Genomic DNA, 26,091 nt, shown 5'->3' with positions numbered 1-26,091 from the left:
TATGACGTACCTTGAAGAAAACGATTTATTAACATATAGTCAGCACGGTTTCAGAAAATATCGTTCTTGTGAAACACAACTAGCTCTTTATACTCATGAAGTAATAAATGCTATCGACAGGGGATGTCAAATTGATTTCATATTTTTAGATTTTCAGAAGGCTTTCGACATCCTTCCTCACAAGCGTCTTCTAACCAAACTGCTTGCCTACGGAGTATCGCCTCAGTTGTGCGACGGGATTCGTGATTTCCTGTCAGAAAGGTCACAGTTCGTAGTAATAGACGGAAAGCCATCGAGAAAAACAGAAGCAATATCCGGCGTTCCCCAAGGAAGTGTTATAGGCCCTCTATTGTTCCTGATCTATATTAACGACATAGGAGACAATCTGAGTAGCCGTCTTAGATTGTTTGCAGATGATGCTGTCATTTATTGTCTTGTAAAGTCATCAGATGATCGAAACGACTTGCAAAATGATTTAGATAAGAGATATCTGTATGGTGCGAAAAGTGACAATTGACCCTGAATAAAGAAAAGTGCGAAGTTATTCACATGAGTACTAAAAGAAATCAGCTAAATTTCGATTACGCGATGAGTCACACAAATCTGAGGGCTGTAAATTCAACTAAATACTTAGGGATTACAATTACAAATAACCTAAATTGGAACGATCACATAGATAATATCGTGGGTAGAGCAAACCAAAGACTGCGATTCATTGGCAACAGGTCTACCAAAAAGACTGCTTACACTACGCTTGTCCGCCCTATTCTGGAGTACTGCTGTGCGGTGTGGGATCCGCATTAGGTGGGACTGACGGATGACATCGAAAAAGTAAAAAGAAGGGCAGCTCGTTTTGTATTATCGCGAAATAGGGGAGACAGTGTCACAGACATGATACGTGAAATTGAGGGGCAATCATTAAAACAAAGGCGTTTTTCGTTGCGATGGGATCTTCTCATGAAATTTCAATCACCAGTTTTTTCCTCCTATTGCGAAAACATTCTGTTGGCACTCACCTACATAGGGAGAAATGATCATCACGATAAAATAAGAGAAATCAGGGCGCGCACAGAAGAATTTAAATGCTCGTCTTTCCCTTGTGCCGTTCGAGTGTGGAACGGTAGAGAGACAGCATGATGGTGGTTCATTGAACCCTCTGCCAGGCACTTTATTGTGAATAACAGAGTAATCACATAGATGTAGATGTATATAGCCGCACTTCTGGCTGTGACGTCACTGGTGCTCTCTTCCTCGTCAACTGAGATAATGTTTTCGTCCGGCGTCCGTCGCGCCCGCTTCAACGTCGCGATGGCCGGGTCCCAAGCCGTGATGAACTGCAAAGCGCCGATCTTATTGATGTTTTCTGATATTCTTTATTTCTACCGCTTTTCTTTCGACGCTATCCCAAAATCCCTTCGTCCTGATAATGACAGATGTTTCGTCGAACAGAATTCGGTGTCGGTTTCCTAAAGCATGTTCTGTCACTGCTGATTTTTCAGGATAGCGTAGACGTAAGCACCTCTCGTGTTCCACCCGGCATTGCTCCACAATGCATACTGTTTGGTCGACGTAGTGGCAGCCGCACTGACATGGCATTTTGTACACAAGCGTTCTTAGCCCTAGACCGTCCTTCAGAGGCCTCATTAGCTGTCGTATTTTTGCAGGGGGCCTGAACACTGACGAGATGTTGTGTCTTTTCAGGAGCCGGCTAATCTCTCTCGACACCGGGCTACAGAACGGCAAAAACGCATGTTCCTTGTTCTCTTCTTTGGTGTTTTTCCTGTGTGGCTCACCATAAATAGCCCGTGATGCCTGACGGTGATTGTGGCCGTTTTTCCGGAAGGCTTTTCGGAGGTGGCTTCGTTCTAGCGGCAGATCTTCAGTTCCCGAGACGAATTTAGCACGGTGGACGATGGTGTTCAGAGGTCACGTTTTTGTGCCTGGTGGTGGGGCCTAAGTGCATGCAGACTCCGATCCATGTGTGTAAGTTTCCGGTACACACTGAGGTATCCATTAGTTCTCCGGCGAACGAGGACGTCAAGAAAGACCAGTGCACCATCTCTCTCCACTTCCATCGTAAAACTATTGTGATCATGAATGCCGTTAGGTTTACGGTGGAAGTAGACATATTTGATGAGTTCTGTATTTAAATGGTGTAGGTATAGAAACAGAACGAAATCAAAACGAAAAAAAGTACATAATAATCGAAACGAGACATGTACCAACGATCAGGATTACTAGTCTCTAGCGCTTTATCTATTTTACGTTTCGCGGAAATACTCATAAAACATACACCTTAGTTTAAAAACACTTACCGAGCGGGAATCGAACACCGGCTGCACGCGAGACTGCCGAACATTCTGCCTCAGAGCCACGTGGCCCTTGGGAAAGCTGTACAAAATTTAGTGAACTGCAGTCACTCAGAGAGCTTCAAAGTCGATTTTCTCGAGAAATTTTGAGTTTCGTAGACGTGCTGTGGAGGACTGATGTTTGAGTTCTTAACCTTCACGTACGATAAATATAAGAAAAAGAGCGGACAAACTTGGCATTGCCCGGGTATTCATTTTGATAATTTTCTATTGGAAACGAAAACAACAAATTAACTGTATTTGTGGTGTACAGCTTCAGTACGCTGGGCGCAACTGCTTCGCATGTCTACAACGAGATTTTGTAAACATCTCTATGGATACGCCTCTTCCTAACTCTTTAAACGGCTATTGTTATCGACTAAAGCCGTTTTGGGTCAACTCACGAATGGGATACAATTCATCGGCTTTGACGAATAACGTCATAGTTTATTCATAGATATTAATGTATTTATTTTCGAGTCATAGATTATAAAACGGTTATCTCTTGTGGCGAAGCGTCATCGTTGTAAATTGAAAAAAAAAGAATGTGTTTTTAAAAGGCAAGACTAGACATTGTGTACGATTTTTGTCGCTTGTATTAATTTAAATAATTTGTTCGTTCCTATTCATTCGGTACTTATTTTCATTCATAGTGAGTTTGAGATATTTTGGAAGAAATGTTTTTCATTCCGTACAATTTTTACTTTTCGATTTTCGTTTGTAGCTATGGATTTATCCATTCCTCTGAATATGAAAGACTTGAAGCATGGTTCGTCAACTGCAGTACGGAATAAAAATTTTACAGTTGTCGCTTTTTCTCGCCCTCGCTAGCACTAGTATAACTACGATATTTTTCAGTCGATAGTAGTACTATCGAATGCGAAAAGACTGATATACGAAAAAGGGACCTATATAGGTCAGCTGAGGAATAGGATACTAGTGCTAGCAAAGACGAAAAAACCGGCATACTTAACATTGGCATACTGTACCTCAGTTGATCTACGAAGATAGTATCTTGTTCTTCAGCTGACCTATGTAGGTCAACTGAAGTACAGGATACAAATTTTACCTATGTCGAGTTTTTCGCCTTCGCTGACACTAGTATCCAATTCTTCAGTTGACCTATGTGTGTCACCTTAAGTACAGAATATAAATTTTACTGTTGTAGGGTTTTTCATCGTCAGCAGTACTACTACGTAATTTTCAGTCGATACTATTAGTATCGGAGGCGAAAAAGAATTGTATCCCATATTTCAATTGACCTAGTACTAGTATCAACTGAAGAACAGGATGTTAGTAGTAGTGGAGGCGAAAAAAGCAGCACCTGTAAAATTTGTATCCCGTATTTCAGTTGACCTATATAGGCCAACTGAAGAATAGGATAATGGTGCTAGCGAAGGCTAAAAGGAAGATACCCTAAATTTGTGTCCCGTACCGCAGTCAATCTACACATATCAACTGAAGTTCGGGATACAACTCATTTATGTCACAACTGAGGTATTGCATGCTAACGTTACTTCCGCCCTTTTTTTTCTTTCTTCTTTGTATTAATCTCGCATTCTTCAGTTGAGCTATATAGGTCAACTGAAGAATAAGATACTAGGACTCAAAGAAGCTATATTTTAACATTATGTTTGAAATATAAATGTACGTGATATACGTCTATGATCTGTTTTCTGTGTCCTACATTCCTTTATTTCTCAACGTTCGTCTTTGCTATTAGATATGTGCAATACATCATCTCTGCTAACTTCTGATGTCATTGGTCAAAGCCGATGGCTTGTATCCCATTCTCCAGTAATCCCTCCGTTTGTGCTTCACAGTAGAAAGCTGTCATAAAACGCTGCCCGGTGGCAGGGCTTTCCGTAAGTTGACTTGACTGTAGGAGTGTCTTAGTAGCAAAGAATGAATATATTAAAACTTAATGCATACTGCGGCGTTTTTCAGGCATCTCACTGTTTACACCGTCATATCTCTTGAGCTATGTGCTGTACAATAGTATATTTGTGTCGGTACATTCAGCGGCTTATGTGGATACGGTTTGTGAAGTATGTTTCGAATCGAATTACTTGTAAAAAAGTAATAAATTTAAACGTCGTATACAATGCGGGAGTTTTTCACGCATAACAGTGTTTATGGCGTCATATATCGTAGACTGTGTGTGGTACCATGATATAATTTTGTAATGAATGTAAATGGCATGCATGATGTGGTATTTTTTTACGCATCTCATTGCTTATGACATCACATCTTCTGAACTATGATAGGTAGGTGGTTCTTACCCAGACAGTGATTATTACCTGACAGCAAGGGATATGTGTACGGAGTTTGGCTCATATCGGTCCAGTAGTTTAGGAGGAAATATGGAACTCATTCAGTGTGCGACTGCGTCTGTGCTTCGGTGGCTATTAACTCACTACTACTGACTGCCACTCACACTCTATGACCCCTTAATTGTACTGCACCAACGTGTTCGCAGATTACCTTGTCACTTTGTTTCTACTTTTCCTACTGCTTTCCTAATATCTGGAAAGGTCCAGCCTCGGTTTCAGTGCTATTCAAACACGGGTGGCCCTGCTAACATTTCCGCAATTCCTCGGCTGCCTCCCCGGTGTTACATATACTGAGGTGACTACACTAACTTAAACTAACTTACGCTAAGGACAACAATCACACCCATGCCGGAGGGAGGACTCGAACCTCCGACGGGTGGAGGTGCGCGGACCGTGACAAGGCGCCTTCGACCGATCGGCTACACCGCGTGACCGTGTGCCTTTGCTAACGCCACATCGCCTGCAGCGCCTCTCCTGGGGTTGTCACCATATCGGTTGCACGCCAGACGACTGGAAAACCCACCCTGGTCAGATGAGACTTGACTTCAATTGGTAGGAGTTTATGGTAGGGCTCAACTGCGGAGCGGACCGCACGAAGGCAAGGACCCAAGTTGTTAACAAGGCACTGCAAGCTGCTAGTGGCTCCATAATGGTGTGGGCTGTGTTTAGATGCAATGGACTCGGTCCTCCGGTCCAAATGAACCGGAGATAGTTATGGCTGGAGATGATTATGTTCGGCCACTTGGAGACGATTTGCATTCATGGATTTCATGTTACCAAACGAGGATGTCATCGGATCACAATTGTTCTCGATTGGTTTGAGGAACATTCTGGACAATCCGGATGAATGATTTGGCCACCCAGATCGTCCGACATGAATCTCATCGAATATCTTCCGGTAATAATCGAGGGGCCATTTCTTGCACAAAATCCTGCACTGGCTATAGTTTCGCAATTATGGACGTCTATAGAGACAGCGTGGCTCAGAATTTCTCTAGGTGACTTCGAATGACTTGTTGAGTGCATGCCACGTCGAGTTGCTGTAGTACGTCGGGCAAAAGGAGGTCAGACACGATACTGGGAGGTATCCGTGCCTTTTGCCAGCTCTGTGCACATGTTGCCACACTGCACGGACCGTGGTTGTGAAAGGAACTACACTACTGGCCATTAAAATTGCTACACCAAGAAGAAATGCAGATGATAAACGGCTATTCATTGGACAAATATACTAGAACTGACATGTGACTACATTTTCACGCAATTTGGGTGCATAGATCCTGAGAAATCAGGACCCAGAACAACCACCTCTGGCCGTAATGACGGCCTTGATACGTCTGGGCATTGAGTCAAACAGAGCTCGGATGGAGTGTACAGGTACAGCTGCCCATGCAGCTTCAACACGATACCACAGTTCATCAAGAGTAGTGACTGGCGTATTGTGATGAGCCAGTTGCTCGGCCGCCATTGACCAGACGTTTTCAGTTGGTGAGAGATCTGGAGAATGTGCTGCCAGGGCAGGAGTCGAACATTTTCTGTATCCAGAAAGGCCCGTACAAGACCTGCAACACGCGGTCGTGCATTATCCTGCTGAAATGAAGGGTATCGGAGGGATCGAAAGAAGGGTAGAGCCAAGGGTTGTAACACATCTGAAATGTAACGTCCACTGTTCAAAGTGCCATCAATGCGAACAAGAGGTGACCGAGACGTGTAACCAATGGCACCCCATACCATCACGCCGGGTGATACGCCAGTATGGCGATGACGAATACAAGCTTGCAATGTGCGTTCACCGCGATGACGCCAAACACCGATGCGACCATCACGATGCTGTAAAGAGAATCTGGATTCATTCGAAAAAATGACGTTTTGCCATTCGTGCACCCAGGTTCGTCGTCGAGTACACCAACGCAGGCGCTCCTGTCTGTGATGCAGCGTCAAGGGTAACCGCAGCCATGCTCTCCGACCTGATAGTCCATGCTGCTGCAAACGTCGTAGAACTGTTCGTGCAGATGGTTGTTGTCTTGCAAACGTCCCCATGTGTTGACTCAGGGTTCGAGACGAGGCAGCACGATCCATTACAGCCATACGGATAAGATGCCTATCATCTCGACTGCTAGTGATACGAGGCCATTGGGATCCATCACGGCGTCCCGTGTTACACTCCTGAACCCACCGATTCCATATTCTGCTAACAGTCATTGGATATCGACCAAAGCGAGCAGCTATGTCGCGATACGTAAACCGCAAGCGCGATAGGCTACAATCCGACCTTTATCAAAGTCGGAAACGTGATGTTACGCATTTCTCCTCCTTACACGAGGCTTCACAACAACGTTTCACCAGGCAAATTCGGTCAACTGCTGTTTGTGTATGAGAAATCGGTTGGAAACTTTCCTCATGTCAGTACGTTGTAGGTGTCGCCACTGGCGCCAACCTTGTGTGAATGCTCTGAAAAGCTAATCATTTGCATATCAGAGCATCTTCTTCCTGTCGGTTAAATTTCACGTCTGTCGCACGTCATCTTCATGTTAATGGCCAGTAGTGTAGAACAGGTACGGCACAAGCAGCACAGTGGGGAGGTAGAAGACCACGCCTGCGACTGCAGGGAGGCGCCCGCTGCGCACCTGGAGGACGGCGCAGGCGAGGAAGCCGAGGCAGGCGTCGCGCCAGAGCCGCAGCGCGGGCGAGTAGGGCAGCGGCGGCAGCGCGGCCAGCGGCGGCGACGTCACGTAGGCGACGCCGGCGGCGGCGAGGGCGGCGGCGGCCACGCGGCCCCAGCGCCGGCGCATCCAGAAGGCGGCCCACGACGCCGCCACCAGCAGCGCGCTCGGCAGGTAGGCGCGCAGCAGCGCCGGCCGCGGGTCCCGCCACAGCCGCACCACCGCCCGCAGGCAGCTCGTCGCCGCTGCGCACAGATTAGAGATTATATTAGATTGGTTTTTCGTTCCATAGATCAGTGGTGAGGGGACCCTCGTGGATGTGAAACATGTCGATTTTTTTTCAAGCTGAAATAACAATACTATTAGTATGAATATATACAGTACATCATTTGTTTCTATTAAAAAATTCGTCAATGGAGTAGAAGGATTTGGCCACTAGTAAGTCTTTCATGCTCCTTTTGAACCGATCTTTGTTTGTAACTAAATTTTTTATGTTTGCTGGCAAATTATTGAAGATGAGTGTTCCTAACTAGTGGACCCCTTTTTGAACTAAAGTAAGTGCTTTTAAGTCCTAGTGCAGATCAATTTTGTTCCTGGTATTGTATATATGAACTGAGCTGTTTGTTGGAAAAAGAGATATATTACTTATGACAAATTTCATTAAGGAGTAAATATACTGAGAGGCAGTAGTTAGTATACCCAGTTCTTTGAAGAGGTTTCTACAGGACACGGACACTCAGCGTTCCACTCTCCAGTCAAAACCTCAAAGTACTGCATTTACAGAACTGAGTACTCTCTTACGAGCAGATGTCACTTTGCACAAACAGGAGGTCTTTGAATTCTCTTGCTTAGAGGGTGATTCAGCTGTTCCTACCACTGTCGTTTCATGCAGACCGCAATTTTTCATCTGTCCTATTTAATTTGAGGCCAAAATATGGACTAGGATTGTAAGACTGAAGGACTTTGGTTCTGTGGCTCTCTTCTGCTGCCCTTATTGCAGGCGGGTATGAGTTGTGCTTTCTTACAACCGCTGGACAAAGCCTTTTATTCGAGGGATCTACGTTACGAAGGTCACTTTAGAATGAATATAAGAAATTCAAATTATGTAAGTATTTGATACATAGCGACACATCGATAAGAATTACAGAGAATCTAAAAGAAGATTCAGAAGTACGATCACCGCGTAAGCACAGTGAATCACAGCTGTAGCAAGTAAATTAACACCTTCCAAATGGTTATATCGGACGTACATGACATGAAGACATTGCGATCCACTGTTTGTCACCTAGATCTCCGAACCTAACACCCATGATATATATGTGGAGTTTTGTGAAAGACCTTTCGTATGTGTCCAAAACAATTCGAGGGCTCCAATTTGGTATTTGGGATGGTACATTTACAAGGATCAAAGAATTTGCTCGTTCTCGAGAATATAGGCCGTCACTATAGAAGATCTATACAAGGGCGATGTACTTGAGGACAATATTATGGAAATGGAAGTCGATGTCGATGAAGATGAAATGGGAGATATGATACTGCGTGAAGACTGACAGAGCACTGAAAGACCTGAGTCGAAACAAGGTCTCCGGACTAGACAACATTCCATTAGAACTACTGATGGCCTTGGGAGAGCGAGTCCTGAGAAAACTCTACCATCTGGTGAGCAAGATGTATGAGACAGGCGAAATACCCTCAGACTTCAAGAAGGATATAATAATTCCAATCCCAAAGAAAGCAGGTGTTGACAGATGTAAAAATTACCGAACAATCAGTTTAGTAAGTCACAGCTGCAAAATACTAACGCGAATTCTTTACAGACGAATGGAAAAACTGATAGATGCCGACCTTGGGGAAGATCAGTTTGGATTCCGTAGAAATGTTGGAACACGTGACGCAATACTGACCCTACGACTTATCTTAGAAGAAGAGGAAAGACAAACCTACGTTTCTAGCATTTGTATACATAGAGAAAGCTTTTGACAATGTTGATTGGAATACTCTCTTTCAAATTCTGAAGGTGGCAGGAGTAAAATACAGGGAGCGAAAGGCTATTTACAATTTGTACAGAAAGCAGATGGCAGTTATAAGAGTCGAGGGGTATGAACGGGAAGCAGTGGTTAGGAAGGGAGTGAGACAGCGTTGTAGCCTATCCCCGATGTTATTCAATCTGTATATTGAGCAAGCAGTAAAGGAAACAAAAGAAAAGTTCGGAGTAGGTACTAAAATCCATGGAGAAGAAATAAAAACTTTGAGGTTCGCCGATGACATTGTAATTCTGTCAGAGACAGCAAAGGACTTGGAAGAGCAGTTGAACGAAATGGACAGTGTCTTGAAAGGAGGGTATAAAATGAACATCAACAAAAGCAAAACGAGGATAATCGAATGTAGTCGAGTTAAGTCGGGTGATGCTGAGGGAATTAGATTAGGAAATGAGACACTTAAAGTAGTAAACGAGTTTTGCTATTTGGGGAGCAAAATAACTGATGATGGTCGAAGTAGAGAGGATATAAAATGTAGACTGGCAATGACAAGGAAAGCGTTTCTGAAGAAGAAAAATTTGTTAATATCGAGTACAGATTTAAGTGTCAGGAAGTCGTTTCTGAAAGTATTAGTATGGAGTGTAGCCATGTATGGAAGTGAAACATGGACGATAAATAGTTTGGACAAGAAGAGAATAGAAGCTTTCGAAATGTGGTGCTACAGAAGAATGTTGAATATTAGATGTGTAGATCACATAACTAATGAGGAAGTATTGAATAGGATTGGGGAGAAGAGAAGTTTGTGGCACAACTTGACCAGAAGAAGGAATCGGTTGGTAGGACATGTTCTGAGGCATCAAGGGATCACCAATTTAGTACTGGAGGGCAGCGTGGAGGGTAAAAATCGCAGAGGGAGACCAAGAGATGGATACACTAAGCAGATTCAGAAGGATGTAGGCTGTAGTAGGTACTGGGAGATGAAGCGGCTTGCACAGGATAGAGTAGCATGGAGAGCTGTATCAAACCAGTCTCAGGACTGAAGACCACAACTACTACTATTGCTCGGCAACAATCCTGACCAGATGAGTTGCAGCTATATGTTCGGTAAAACTGCCGCTTACAATAGCCCGGGAATGTTTGCGGCAATACATTTCCGGGCCAGAAGTATTTACGCGGGCCGCGAAAGCGAACAACTAGAAGCGAGTGCGGCTCTCCTGCTTCTGTCTTTCGCTAGTTGAAAACTTAGCAAGAAAAAGAGACCACGGGCATTGTGGGTGCGTTCTTTTTAAGAACGTGAACTGCTTCCGAAACTTCAACTCAAGAACTGATGCTGAATACATACATCTTGTGGAATGCGGAAATACAATTAAGAGTAGACCGTAAAATGAATTGACCCAAGAACTCATAAGAACAATACCAATAGGCAAGACTGTATGCCAGCTCACAATCAGACTGACGGAAATTCTAAGGGTTTTGGCTACTGCTGGTTCACACAGAAGTCTGATTTAGGCGAACGTGTTGTACCTTGGAACCCTTCACAGACTTTTGCCTCTAGCCAGCCCTGTAGTAGAAGTTTTATATATATTTTTATTCCATTTTGAAATGATATTTTTGTTCTGCAGCCTTTTACGAACTTACAGAAGTAACCCCGGAAAAGTAACGTTTTTCCATATGTTTGTATGTGAAGCGCCGTCCCAATGTACAACATGATCGCGTATCTCGGTACAAATGTTCTCTTCAGATTTAAAAGTGTTGCAAGCTGGAAAACCTACTCAGCACTGTAGCTGATAATCTATGAGTTGCATTGTTGCTCTGCTACACAGAAATTATCGGTAAGTGAAATCAAATTAACAGGAAATGTGATCGAAAACCAGTTAAAAGTTAAAAGCTTTTTGGTATAGTAGCTGTTGGCAACTAACACAAATTTCGCGTTAGAGGAAGGGTTGAAGGAATTAATTAAAGTAATTTTCTATAAAAATCAAAATTTTATGTCAATATTTTGTTGTGATTCACCCGTACAGTAAGAGAATGATTTTTGTAAATGCAATACATCTACGACCAGTGTTATGGGATGAGGAAAGTAATGTATACAAAGATCGTAATCAGCAAAAGGACAGCTGGCGAGTTGAAGAGCATGAACCACGAAAGCACAAGTGATAGGGCTGAAGAATGTTTAGAAGTCTTAAAAAGGTATGTAGAATACAATTACGGCTCACCGCTGCAGATTCTCCGCTACGACGGTGGCAGAGAGGATGCCCTTTTTGAAATTACGGTCTTTGTATGCATTACTTTCGACGTTCCGTAGCTCCTGCCACAGATGTGCAAATAATATTCATGAATTTCATGTTTCTGTCGCTTGATCACATCTGGATTTTCATAGATGTCGAATAAATAGATGGCCTCCACGTAAGCCAAATTTCGAGCTGAAGAGAAATAATGTTAGCTATATAGGAAATGTATTCGCAGTTGAGAATATGGACAACCATCAGCTGTATAAGGGAATAACAGCGAAAATTTCTTGTGTACCGGGAATCGAACCCGAGCGGTCGCTTACCATTAGGCTATCCAAGCACGTTTCATACTTCAAACTTCCAACTTATCCCCCGACATCGGGCACTTTCAGCTAATATATTTTCCCTGTATATCTACATAGTAGATGTACGAGTGCCCGTTGTAGACACATAGCTGACGACATATGAAAGTTTGGGCCTGGCCGTGAAGCGTGCTCAGATAGCCTAATGGTAACACTACCGCTCGCGATAAGCGGGATATCCGGATTGGAGGCCCGGTCCAGCACACAGTTTCACGTCGTCATCCCATTATACAGCTGACGGTTGTCCATATTCGCAACTGCGAATACATTTCATGTATTTCATAACGGCTGTAATTGCCGCAGTGCATCTTACTTGTGAGCAACAAGGCATTGCAGTGTCGAAATAATGTTGTTTCACCACTCAGAAATGGGACACAGTAATGAGAGTGAGAGGGGAGCATATACAGACAAGGACACTGATAAATATGGCACAGCCACACGATATATGTCCGTCCTTGGTGTACAACAGCACCCCTCCCCAGCTATACCTTAGCAATTACCAGCAACACTTTTCTCCAGCAGCAATAATGCCGAGAAATACCGAAATATTGCCGTATATTGCTGTTACTTTGAAGTAATGTTGACGACAACACTATTGCAGACAACAAGGTCGTAAAACGTGATCGTGACAAGGAAGCTTAATATGTTCGTGATGGTGGCTCCGCGTATGCACTATCTTATCCGGAGGTCCATTAGTTGACATTAATATGGAGGGTGTCCAACCTTCATCTTTATGATGCCTTAAACTCTGCTGTGGACACTTTAAGAGTGGAGAATGGCGGTCCATTCTTACTTAAGAGCCGAAACAAGAGAAGGCAATGATGTTGGATAGTACGTTAGGGAGCGAAGCCGACGTTCTAACTCTTCCCAGAGGTGTTCCATTGGGTTCGGGTTGGCACTCTGGGCAGACCAGAACATTTCAGCACTGTTATTGTCTACAAACCATTTCGTCACGGATGCTGCTTTACGACCGGCTGCACTGTCATGATCATCGCGTGCGAACTGTTCCCCTACTGTACGCAATACACAGTGTTTTAAACTGTGTTCATTCCTTCCGCAAAAAGCGTTTTCCTAAGTGAAATAAGGGCACCTCAGCCTACCCGCCGGAATCACCCTCACACCGTAACGCCACCTCCTGCGTCCTTAATTGTTGGCACTGCACGTGGGGCAGGCAACATTATCCAGGCAGTTGTCAAACCTAAACCCTTCCATCGGACTGTAGGAGGGTACAGCGTAAGCCATCAGCACAAATCACTCTTTCCAGGCATTCACTCTCCAGTGCCGTTACTCTTTACACCGCTTCAAGCGTCGCTACCCACTTAGCACTGAGTAGAGAGATATGTGGCTTATGGGGAAAAGCTAGTCCATTGAACAGTCACTGTGGTGTTTGGACTGTTGGCAGCACTTTGGAACTCACGATTAACTGCTTCCGCCCTTTTCACGCGATGTTTTACAACCTCCTTCTGCGATGTTCGGCGCCCCCGTCAGTACGTTAAGTCTGCCCGGTCTTGTTTTGGCTGTTGTTGTTCCCTTGCGTTTCCATTTCATAGTACAATCACCAACGGTCGACTAGGTCAGCTTCAGAAGAGTTGAAAAGTCCCTGACGGATTTCTTACTCGAATGATTTCTTACTCAAGTGACTTCCAATGACTAGTCCACGTTCGAAGTCACTGAGCTGTCCTGACCGACCTATTCTGCTGTCACTGCTTTTCCACTGAGAACAATACTATCCGCGTCCTTTGCTCGCCCGCATCTCGTGACATATACACTCATGCTCATAAACTGAGGATAACTGCAGAATGTGGTGCCACACAACGTGGCACTACACAAAACTGGCGGTAATAGCATAGGCACACGGGGAACGCACACGACACAGATTTGTAAGTCCACGGTATTGGTGATAAGTTGAGAAAACAGTACCGAAACACATGTGCTACAAAACGCCACTATTTCCTGCGCATGTAACCCGACGTCAAAAATGGTTCAAATGGGTCTGAGCGCTATGGGACTTAACTTCTGAGGTCATCAGTCTCCTAGAACTTAGAACTACTTAAACCTAACTAACCTAAGGACATCACACACTTCCATGCCCGAGGCAGGATTCGAACCTGCGACCGCAGCGGCCTCGCGGTTCCAGACTGCAGCGCCTAGAACCGCTCTGCCACTCCGGCCGGCACCCCGACATCAATACGGCATTTGATCACCATGCACACGTACACAGGCCGCACAACGGGTTGGCATACTCTGGACCAGGTGGTCGGGCAGCTGCTGGGATATAGCCTCCCATTCTTGCACCAGTGCCTGTCGGAGCTCCTGAACTGTCCTAGGTGTTTGAAGACTTGCAGCGATATGTGGACCGAGGGCATCCCAGACGTGCTCGAGGGGGTTTACGTCTGGAGAACAGGCAGGTCACTCCATTCGCATGATATCTTCTGTTTCGAGGTACTCCTCCACGATCGCAGCTCGATGGGGCCGTGCGTTATCATCCATCAGGAGGAAGTTGGGACCCACTGCACCCCTGAAAAGGCGGACATACTGGTGCAAAATGACGTCGCAATACACCTGACCCGTTACAGTTCCACTGTCAAAGACATGCAGGGGTGTACGTGTTCCAATCATAATTACAGTCCAAACAATCAAGCCACGACCTCCATACAGGTTCCTTTCAAGGACATTGAGGGGTTGGTATCTGGTTCCTGGTTCACGCCAGATGAAAACCCGGCGAGAATCATTGTTCACACTATACCTGGACTCGTCCGTGAACATAACCTGGGACCATTGTTCCAGTGACCATGTACTGTGTTTTTGACACCAGGCCTTACGGGCTCTCCTGTGACCAGTGATCAGTGGAATGCACCGGAATGCACCTTGCAGGTCCCCGGGAGAATAAACCATGTCTGTTCAGTCGTCTGCAGACTGTGTGTCTCGAGACAACTGTTCCAGTGGCTGCGGTAAGGTGCCGAGCAAGGCTACCTGCAGTACTCCGTGGCCGTCTGCGGGCACTGATGGTAAGATATCAGTGTTCTTGTGGTGTTGTACGGGCATGGATGTGTGTGATATCCTTAGGTTAGTTAGGTTTAATTAGTTCTAAGTTCCAGGCGACTGATGACCTCAGAAGTTAAGTCGCATAGTGCTCAGAGCCATTTGAACCATTTGTGGTCTTGTACAGTGGGGACGTCCCGTACTATAGCGCCTGCAAACGGTTCCTGGCTGCTGGAATCGTTGCCATAATCCTGAGATCACACTTTGTGGCGCACGGAGGACTCGTGCTACGACCTGCTGTGTTTGACCAGCCTCCAGTCGCCCTAGTATTCTACCCCTCATAACGTTATCAATATGTGGTTCAAATGGCTCTGAGCACTATGCGACTTAACTTCTGAGGTCATCAGTCGCCTAGAACTTAGAACTAATTAAACCTAACTAACCTAAGGACATCACACACATCCATGCCCGAGGCAGGATTCGAACCTGCGACCGTAGCGGTCACGCGGTTCCAGACTGAAGCGCCTAGAACCGCACGGCCACACCGGCCGGCAATATGTGTTCTTTGAGCCACTTTCAACACACGGTCACTATTAGAACGTCTGAAAACGTCTGCACACTTACTCGCTGCACCGTATTCTGACATGCACCAACACACCTCTGCGCATGTGGACTATTGCCAGCGCTACCGTGCGACGACCGCAGGTCAAATGCACCGCATGGTCATACCCTGAGGTAAAACCGCAAATAGCTCACTAGAGCGTTGTTTCACCATGTATCAGCATTGTCCTTAATTTTTGAGCATGGATGTAGTTGTCAATTCCGCACTGCGTAGTGGCATTCGGATACTTTAGATCATATAGTGTACTTCAGCATGCGCGGCGTCAAATCGATAATCACTTCGATGTTGTCCATCGTGCTAGTTATAAAGTTTATTAAAAAATCCAACTTTCTTTCACATTGTCTGGAACTCTTACCGATGTGTCGCTATGCATTAGACAGTTGTAGCCGTTAATAATCCCTGTATACATCTTGGCTGGTTAAAAATGGGATATAAGTCAGGCGATGCTGCAGACGACGGCCACGCCAGAGCAGAGCAGTGGAGTGGACGCTGACTCACCTCCGCGCGCCCTGGCGGTGCAGTCGGCGGCCTGCAAGCTGGCGATGGAGAACAGCCCGGCGGAGCTGTGCTGCTTCACGAAGTGCACCTCGTCACGGTCGCTCCACGACAGCCGCAGGTCCTCCTCCGTGTACCCGTCTGCCAGCAACGCACACAACATCTCAGCGCAGCTACAGTGGTTTCTCTGCACCAAATACAGCCAACACTAGCGTTTACGACTCACGTTTCAAAATGCGCTGACCGACACCGCATTCTCACTGGCCTATTGCAGCCAACCTGACCACTTGAGAAGTTTCTCATCTACTCCGAACGTACCCAATATTTACCAGATGTTGTTGTTGTTCTTCTCCTATTATTTCACAAAGTGTACCACTTTATATTGGTCTTACATTCTATCTTTTTTAGCAAGTGAGTTAGGGTCTTTCTCGCTTCATCCTTGATTAAGATATACAGAAAAATTGGTTTTTTATTGTTCTATCTTATGTTTAGGAAGTTGATGATGTTTTCTATAAATGAATGCTTAAGGGCCCAACGATGCCGTGTTTCTTGACTTCCGCAAGGCGTTGGATACAGTTCCCCACAGTCGTTTAATGAACAAAGTAGGAGCATATGGACTATCAGACCGATTGTGTGATTGGATTGAAGAGTTCCTAGATAACAGAACGCAGCATGTCATTCTCAATGGAGAGAAGTCTTCCGAAGTAAGAGTGATTTCAGGTGTGCCGCAGTGGAGTGTCGTAGGACCTTTGCCATTCACAATATACACTCCTGGAAATGGAAAAAAGAACACATTGACACCGGTGTGTCAGACCCACCATACTTGCTCCGGACACTGCGAGAGGGCTGTACAAGCAATGATCACACGCACGGCACAGCGGACACACCAGGAACCGCGGTGTTGGCCGTCGAATGGCGCTAGCTGCGCAGCATTTGTGCACCGCCGCCGTCAGTGTCAGCCGGTTTGCCGTGGCATACGGAGCTCCATCGCAGTCTTTAACACTGGTAGCATGCCGCGACAGCGTGGACGTGAACCGTATGTGCAGTTGACGGACTTTGAGCGAGGGCGTATAGTGGGCATGCGGGAGGCCGGGTGGACGTACCGCCGAATTGCTCAACACATGGGGCGTGAGGTCTCCACAGTACATCGATGTTGTCGCCAGTGGTCGGCGGAAGGTGCACGTGCCCGTCGACCTGGGACCGGACCGCAGCGACGCACGGATGCACGCCAAGACCGTAGGATCCTACGCAGTGCCGTAGGGGACCGCACCGCCACTTCCCAGCAAATTAGGGACGCTGTTGCTCCTGGGGTATCGGCGAGGACCATTCGCAACCGTCTCCATGAAGCTGGGCTACGGTCCCGCACACCGTTAGGCCGTCTTCCGCTCACGCCCCAACATCGTGCAGCCCGCCTCCAGTGGTGTCGCGACAGGCGTGAATGGAGGGACGAATGGAGACGTGTCGTCTTCAGCGATGAGAGTCGCTTCTGCCTTGGTGCCAATGATGGTCGTATGCGTGTTTGGCGCCGGGCAGGTGAGCGCCACAATCAGGACTGCATACGACCGAGGCACACAGGGCCAACACCCGGCATCATGGTGTGGGGAGCGATCTCCTACACTGGCCGTACACCACTGGTGATCGTCGAGGGGACACTGAATAGTGCACGGTACATCCAAACCGTCATCGAACCCATCGTTCTACCATTCCTAGACCGGCAAGGGAACTTGCTGTTCCAACAGGACAATGCACGTCCGCATGTATCCCGTGCCACCCATCAACTACCCTGGCCAGCAAGATCTCCGGATCTGTCCCCCATTGAGCATGTTTGGGACTGGATGAAGCGTCGTCTCACGCGGTCTGCACGTCCAGCACGAACGCTGGTCCAACTGAGGCGCCAGGTGGAAATGGCATGGCAAGCCGTTCCACAGGACTACATCCAGCATCTCTACGATCGTCTCCATGGGAGAATAGCAGCCTGCATTGCTGTGAAAGGTGGATATACACTGTACTAGTGCCGACATTGTGCATGCTCTGTTGCCTGTGTCTATGTGCCTGTGGTTCTGTCAGTGTGATCATGTGATGTATCTGACCCCAGGAATGTGTCAATAAAGTTTCCCCTTCCTGGGACAATGAATTCACGGTGTTCTTTTTTCAATTTCCAGGAGTGTATATAAATGACATTGTGGATAACATCGGAAGTTCAGTGAGGCTTTTTGCGTATGATGCTGTATTATATGGAGAGGTTGTAACAATTGCAGTAGGATGTGCAACGAATTGACGCATGGTGCAGGGAATGGCAATTGAATCTCAATGTAGACAAGTGTAATGTGCTGCGAATACATAGAAAGAAAGATCCTTTATCATTTAGCTACAAAACAGCAGGTCAGCAACTGGAAGCAGTTAATTCCATAAACTATCTGGGAGTAGGCATTAGAAGTGATTTAAAATGGAACGATCATATAAAATTAATCGTCGGTAAAGCAGATGCCAGACTGAGATTCATTGGAAGGATCCTAAGGAAATGCAGTCCGAAAACAAAGGAAGTAGGTTACAGTACACGTGTTCACCCACTGCTTGAATACTGCTCACCCGTGTGGGATCTGTCCCAGATAGGGTTGATAGAAGAGATAGAGAAGATCCAACGGAGAGCAGCGCGCTTCGTTATAGGATCATCTAGTAATCCCGAAAGCGTTACGGAGATGATAGATAAACTCCAGTGGAAGAATCTGCAAAGAGACGCTCAGTAGCTCGGTACGGGCTTTTGTTGAACTTTCGAGAACATACCTTCATCGAGGAGTCAAGCAGTATATTGTTCCCTCCTACGTATATCTCGCGAAGAGATCATGGGGATAAAATCAGAGAGATTAGAGCCCACAAAGAAGCATACCGACAATCCTTCTTTCCACGAACAATACGAGACTGGAATAGAAGGGAGAACTGATAGAGGTACTCAAGGTACCCTCCGCCACACACCGTCACGTGGCTTGCGCAGTATGGATGTAGATGTAGATTCAAATACTGCTTCACTATGAACTATTATACCAATATTGCTCACTAATACCGTGTAACTCAAGATAACTGTTAGACAAACAAATTTGTGAACCATCTGTCCTATTCCCATAAAGCATATATATTCTGTGTGTATGTATATTTTTATCTACTGATTTTCATGTAAAAATTTTCCATTCCATTGTGACAAGGTGCTACAGCAACCAGTTCCGAATTACTTCAGAATAAAAATAGTCTTGGTTGCAAAGTTACGTTATATCAGTGACGTGTTTTACAATTTGGGGGCATCATCATATAAAAGTCGCTTGGTATATGACCCATCCGTCAAACATCCATATAAAATGGAAAATGGACGCAACAGTAGCTGGATGTGTAATCCACCCATCATTAAAACACATAAAATGCTAAGTGAACTTTGAGCACAACAGCTGACTCTGCCATAGCAGTACAAAATTGAAAACGGACATTGCGCTGTGTGTGGCTCATAATGCGTTTACTTTTGTAAGCGTATTCCTATTTTGTACTGCTATGGCGGAGTTAACTGGCATATTCTTGGTCCATTTCGGGTTTTATATGTTTTTATGACGGATGGATTACATATTACTTACTGTTATGTCCATTTTCTACTATATATGTCTGACAGGTTATGTATTCAGCTACTTTTACACAATTTGATGGTGTCCCAAAAGGGTGAAATGCGTCATTGCTATTAAATAACTTTGGAACCAAGACTGTTTTTATCTTGAAATACTATTGACTTTCAATTGTATTACCATCAAACTCCTACGTCGTTGTGACCTTGGATCAAAAAATAAATAAATCTAATGAGGTAACAGCACAGCTGTTGTATTTGAAACCGTTTAGGAAATAAGCCAATTGTCGCGGAATATGTAGAGGTTATGACGGAGGGTAAAAGAAATATAATGTTCGTTTCTGTAATATTACAGTAAGTGCAGTACCACGTTGCTTTAAAATGGAACAATGAATCAAGAACACTGCTCATCGGATAATTTGAAATGTATTTACAACTTTAAGCGTAAATAAATGACGCATAACAACAAGAATTGCTAAATAAAAGTGCTGTTTAAAGTCGTTGTATGGCGGAAAACTACTAAATGGCGATGCCAGCGCCGAACATAATATGCTATAGCAAGTAAGCGCCATCCTATTATGAATTATTTAATCAGGTCCATCTAATAATATATCATTAAAATAACAAGTTTAATGCTAGCTAAATTTTGTTTCAATCATTGGATAAATAGTGTGTTTTTTTACCCTGTGTTTATTATGAATTCTGAGGTTATTTAAGAAAAATTTTTGTGAACTGGTTAGTAACTAAAACGGAATAAATTATTTCGACCATAAGAAAGATAAGTGGATCGTACTACGTTACTAATTAATATCTTATTAGCGACAGCAGAAAGCGGATAGGTGAAAAACTATATTGAGGACCTCTGCGACGTGGCACAGGAAGAAATGTGTATTGATGTGGAACTTATGAGCGATCCAGCACTAAAAGTCTTATTTTATGTATCGGTCCAAAGTTGTAGTAAATATGTTAAAGGAACTTATTTTTCTGTGTTGTTTTTTTATTTTGGAATTAAAAAGAAATCACTATTCGGAAATTATTAAATGTCGATCTCTTCGGCACAAGTTACATCCAATAAAAATTGTTATGCTTCCAGATTGTTATGTTTAACACATCAAATTGAGGGATACGTAACATGTGTTGGCGTCCGTAATAAGTCCACACGAAAAAGTGCAACACTTATACATGTTTTTATTTGTGCCAGCGTACATGACATATTAAAATACGTTAGCGAAACTACTGAAGTAGAAACACTCATTCTGTGGTCAAAGTGTTAAAATCAAATAGTGTGCACGTATTACAGTCAGCGTTCGACACTGCTTTGGAAGACATGCTATCAAAGAAGGCAGAATAAACAGATGAAAGTCCTTCGGGATTTCTAAACTAGCTAGAGCAAGTAGTGATCACAATGTTATTCAAGCTAATGTGTTGAATCCATGAGAATGAAGATATAGCATCGAACTTTCGGTAGATAATTATTCATACAATCTCAAAGAGAGCAAAGCAAGGCAAATGAGAGAACTATCGCACAATCAGTGCACCAAAGTTGCTGATAAGAATAATACACAAAAGAACGAACTCCTTTTAGATGACTATTAATTTCGCTTAGGTAAGGTCAAGTATCCAGAGGCAACTCTGACATTACACTTAGTAATGAAAGCAAGGCAATAGAAAAATCAATAGACTTTCATAGAATTGGTGGACCTATAAAAAGATGTTTGCAGTTCTCAGAAAAATAGTTATAGCGAAAGACGGATAATATATGACATGTATGACAAGCAAGAGAGAATAGTAAGAACAGAAGACCAAAGAAAAAGTGCTCGGATTAAAAATTGTTACTAAACCTGTGCACCGAAGAACCAATAACGGAAATAGAAGGAAAATTGAAGTTCAAAAGATATCAATGGTAAGATTCGCTGATGTCATTCCTGTGCTCAGTGACACTGTACCTACTGAATGGAAGGAACGCTCCAGTGAGCATAGAATATGGGTTCAGATCAAACCAAAGAAAAACGAAACTACTGAGGAGTAGCACAAATAAGATTAGCGATAAACTTGACATAAAAATTGAGAATCACGTAGTAGGACATGTGAAGGAATCAGCTGGTTTGGTTGCAAAATAACACATGACGAACGATGTAGATCTAGCACAGGCGAAGAAAGCATCCCTTGCTGGAATCAAAAATATGCTTTAATTTGGGAAGAAGAGTGTGAGAATATACATTTGGAGCACGTCACTGTATGGAAGAGAGTCATGGAGTGGGGTAAAGCCGGGAAATAAGAGAATCGAAGTGTCTAAGATGTGATGTTATAGAAGAGTGCTGAAAATTTAATAGACTAATAAGGAACGAAGTAGTTCCCCGCAGAATCGTCGAGGAATGGAATATATGGGGAATGGACTATCAGAAGTAACACAAAAACAGTATATGTGTTTAGACATCAGACAATAGCAGTGATTATCAAACGTCTCTGCTTAAGAGTCAATATTGACACTGTAGGGTAACGACACCTCTGATCACATCGGAAGGTGGGTGGGCGGGTGTGTATGTGTAGTGGCCACTAAAAGGGAATGCCAGCTTTCTTAAACTATGGTTTCTTATAGAAGATTATCACTTAAACATTTTGAATCTAAATATTGTAAGGTATGACACCACATATTTTAAGTGAAAAGTGTATAATATATTGGAACTACATGTATTCTTCTGAAGGCTCAAAGAGTGGTCAATTTTTCGTACCTAGGCGGGGAATGTGGCTAATACCATCACAGCAGGATCCCATGTTTATTGTTCTGATTACCGGGCACGTTTTCTGGGCATCAAAAAATGTCTCTGAGCACTATGGGACTTAATATCTGAGGTCATCAGTGCCCTAGAACTTAGAACTACTTAAACCTAACTAACCTAAGGACATCACACACATCTATGCCCGAGGCAGGATTCGAACCTGCAACCGTAGCAGTCGCGCGGTTCCGGACTGAAGCGCCTAGAACCGATCGGCCACCGCGGCCGGCTTCTGGGCATCTCCACGCCTTACTGTCTGAAAGAAAACAAAGCGACTGCAGCACACCACTATGGATCCAACTTCTGTATTATGTCAAATATAACAGAACAAAGTCGGCTTTAAATAGTGCAACTTTATCAATTCAAAATTGTCACAATGAGATAGTATGGCGCCGGCCGGAGTGGCCGAGCGGTTCTAGGCGCTACAGTCTGGAACCGCGCGACCGCTACGGTCGCAGGTTCGAATCCTGCCTCGGGCATGGCTGTGTGTGATGTCCTTAGGTTAGTTAGGTTTAAGTAGTTCTAAGTTCTAGGGGACTGGTGACCTAAGCAGTTAAGTCCCATAGTGCTCAGAGCCATTTGAACCATTTTTTAGATAGAATGGCGGATGATAGCTTTGCGTTTATAAAAGAACGTATAAGTCATTCCGATCTGTAGTATTTTTACTGAGGTGAACAACTCGACCACTTTTCCCGATAAGTGGTGTGGCCACTTTTCAAGATCGGACGCTATGTCGGAATTAGTAATCCGGAGAAGATGCTATCAAACGGAAATAAATAACAAGGAACTGCATTTTAGGCCAATAGACGTTATCTAAACATTGCTATTGAAAAATAAGAAAAAAAAGCTTATGTATTTCGATACAAGTGAGACACGTTGAGAGATGCATCAAACCATCTTCGGATTGAAGACTACAACAACAAAAACAACAACAAGTAAGGTATTTAATTAGTAACACTAATTGCAGTATGAGACATGATGACAAATGTTTATTAAATGTTTTGAATGTCATTTTTCTTGTACTCATTGCATTGTATTACAACAATCTTGATTTCATATTACTTGTTACAAACAAGTATCACATTTCAATATGACCGCTTGTATAACGCGCATTCACGAATCCATGTTACTACCATTTGCCATTTATACCACAACAGCTGATCAGTTGAGCGGTGATACCTGCGCGCGCTCGTGAGTTGGCAGCATTGGAAGACCAATAATGAAATATTCCCAGTATCGTTCTTGTTAACCCTGCTGTGACCACGCTACATACACTACGTCATCAAAAGTATCTGGACGCCTGGCTGAAAATGACTTACTAGTTCTTGGTGCCCTCCATCGGTAATGCAGGAATTCAGTATGGTGTTGGCCCACCCTTAGCCTTGATGACAGCTTCCACTCCCACAGGCATACTTTTAATCAGGTGCTGGAAGGTTTCTTGGGGAATGGCAACCCATTCTTCACGGAGTGCTATACTGAGGAGAGGTATCGATGTCGGCCGGTGAGACCTGGCACGAAGTCGGTGTTCCAAAACATCACAAAGGGGTTCTATAGAATTTATATCAGGACTCTGTGCACCCCAGTCCATTACAGGGATATTATTGTCGTGTTACCACTCCGCCTCAGGCCGTGTATTATGAATAGGTTCTCGATCGTGTTGAAAGATGCAATCGCCATCCTCGAATTGCTCTTCAACAGTGGGAAGCAAGGTGCTTAAAACATCAATGTAGGCCTGTGCTGTGACAGTGCCACTTAAAACAACAAGGGGTGCAAGCCCCATCCATGAAAAACACGACCACACCATTACATCACCGCCTCCTAATTTTACTGTTGGCACCACACACACTGGCAGATGGGGTTCACCGGGAATTCGCCATACCCACACCCTGCCATCAGATCGCCACATTGTTTACCGTGATTCGTCACTCCACACAACGTTTTCGTACTGTTCAATCGTCCAATGTTTACGCTCCCTACACCAAGCGAGGCGTCGTTTGGCATTTACCGACGTGATGTCTGGCTTATGAGCAGCTGCTCCACCGTGAAATCCAAGTTTTCTCAACTCCCGCCTAACAGTCACAGCACTTTCAGTGGACCCTGATGCAGTTTGGAATTGCTGTGTGATGGTCTGGATAGATGTCTGCCTATTGCACCTTACGACCCTCTTCAACTGTCGGCGTTCTCTGTGAGTCAACAGACGAGGTCGGCCTGTACACATTTATGCTGTACGTGCCCCTTCACGTTTTCACTTCACCATCACATCAGAAACAGTGGACCTAAGGATGTTTAGGAGTGTGGAAATCTCGCATACAGACGTATAACACAAGTGACACCCAATCACCCGACCACGTTCGAGGTCCGTGAGTTCTGCGGAGCGCCCCATTCTGCTCTCTCACAATTTCTAATAACTACTGAGGTCGCTGACATGGAATACCTGGCAGTAGGTGGTAGCACAATGCACCTAATATGAAAAAAAGAGGTTTCTGGGCGTATCCAGATACTTTTGATCACATAGTGTACCACTTAGCTCCTCACGTAAGCTCAAGATCGAATTCACCAACATCAATTAAAATTAAGCACATATTACTGTCTCTGTAAACATTTTTGCCTGTTACTGAACAAGAAAAATACACTCTTAACTAACTTTTAACTTTATTTGACCTTTTTGGGATTCTGCTGCTAGTTGCTAGAAGCATATTATTATAAAATAGGCTGAGAACCGCGGGGTGTACTATTACCTGACTCCAGCCGCATGCGGCCCTTGGGCCTTAGATTGACGATCACTGGACTACAGGATTCCGTGGGGAGCAAACACAGTAAGAAAAGACGAAGACTGGAATATATCCAACAAATAGTTGTGGACGTTGGTTGTTAAGTGGTACTCTAAGATGAAGAGGCGACAAAATAGACGAGGTCATAGTGGACCTACAGAAGACTGATGACAAAGAAATGGTGAGAAACGGCTGGCAACCTGAGGAATCGATTATGCTGAAACGATGCTAGAAATTAGTCCCAGAAAAAACAAGCTCTACCAGTAATTACTTATTAATCATTTGGTTTTGGCTGTTGGAGTCTTAGTCACTGTAGAAGTTCAGAGCAACTTTAACGACCGACTTAGAATTTTACAATATTTTTTAACCCATGTTGTGCTTTCTTTAGTCCTATGTAGTCGTCTCATTTTTAGATATGGTTTAGTTGTTATAATAAATGTGGTATTACTGCTACAGGGTAATTATCCATTAACTTTAAAGAATTACACACACACACACACACACACACACACACACACACACTGGAGCATTTTGATGAAAAGGATATAGTTAATGACGAGGAAACATTATCTACAAAATGTTTATTAATTGATATACATAAATATAGCAATGTATTGTCGACACCAAAAGAATTACAAAAATGTACTCGTAATATGGACATGGGTTCAAAAATCCTTCGTTAGTGAGTTACGAAAGGTATTGCTTGAACTGACCTCTGAGTACGCAACGCACTTGAGACGTGCAATTTTACTTATATTCTTCTTCACGTTTGTTTTTGGCATTTGTTTTTAATTCGACTGGTTTTCTTCTGTTCAACAGCATCACGTGGTGTGGAATCATTCTAGGTCATCTTAATGGTCCCTGTTTCCTCACAAAATTTCTTGCTGGGCAGACAAACCAAAGACGCTTAAAGACGAGGTACATAACTGT

The 26,091-nt window shown here is 44.2% G+C and overlaps 1 protein-coding gene across 1 annotated transcript in view; it reads right to left on the bottom strand.

Moving 5' to 3' along the window:
- Window positions 1-15,953: 15,953 nt before the first annotated feature.
- The window catches only part of LOC126105574 (glutamate-gated chloride channel-like), a 114,301-nt gene continuing 104,163 nt past the window's right edge, over window positions 15,954-26,091 (bottom strand). The window contains exon 7 of the mRNA XM_049912343.1: window positions 15,954-16,185. Coding sequence (XP_049768300.1) covers window positions 15,954-16,185 — 232 coding nt within the window. The remainder of the gene's footprint in view (window positions 16,186-26,091) is intronic.

The sequence above is a fragment of the Schistocerca cancellata genome, chromosome 1, assembly GCF_023864275.1.
Source record: "Schistocerca cancellata isolate TAMUIC-IGC-003103 chromosome 1, iqSchCanc2.1, whole genome shotgun sequence".
Lineage (NCBI taxonomy): Eukaryota > Metazoa > Arthropoda > Insecta > Orthoptera > Acrididae > Schistocerca > Schistocerca cancellata.
Note: the sequence above shows the minus strand (reverse complement) of the source record. Positions and strands in the feature narration are given on the sequence as shown.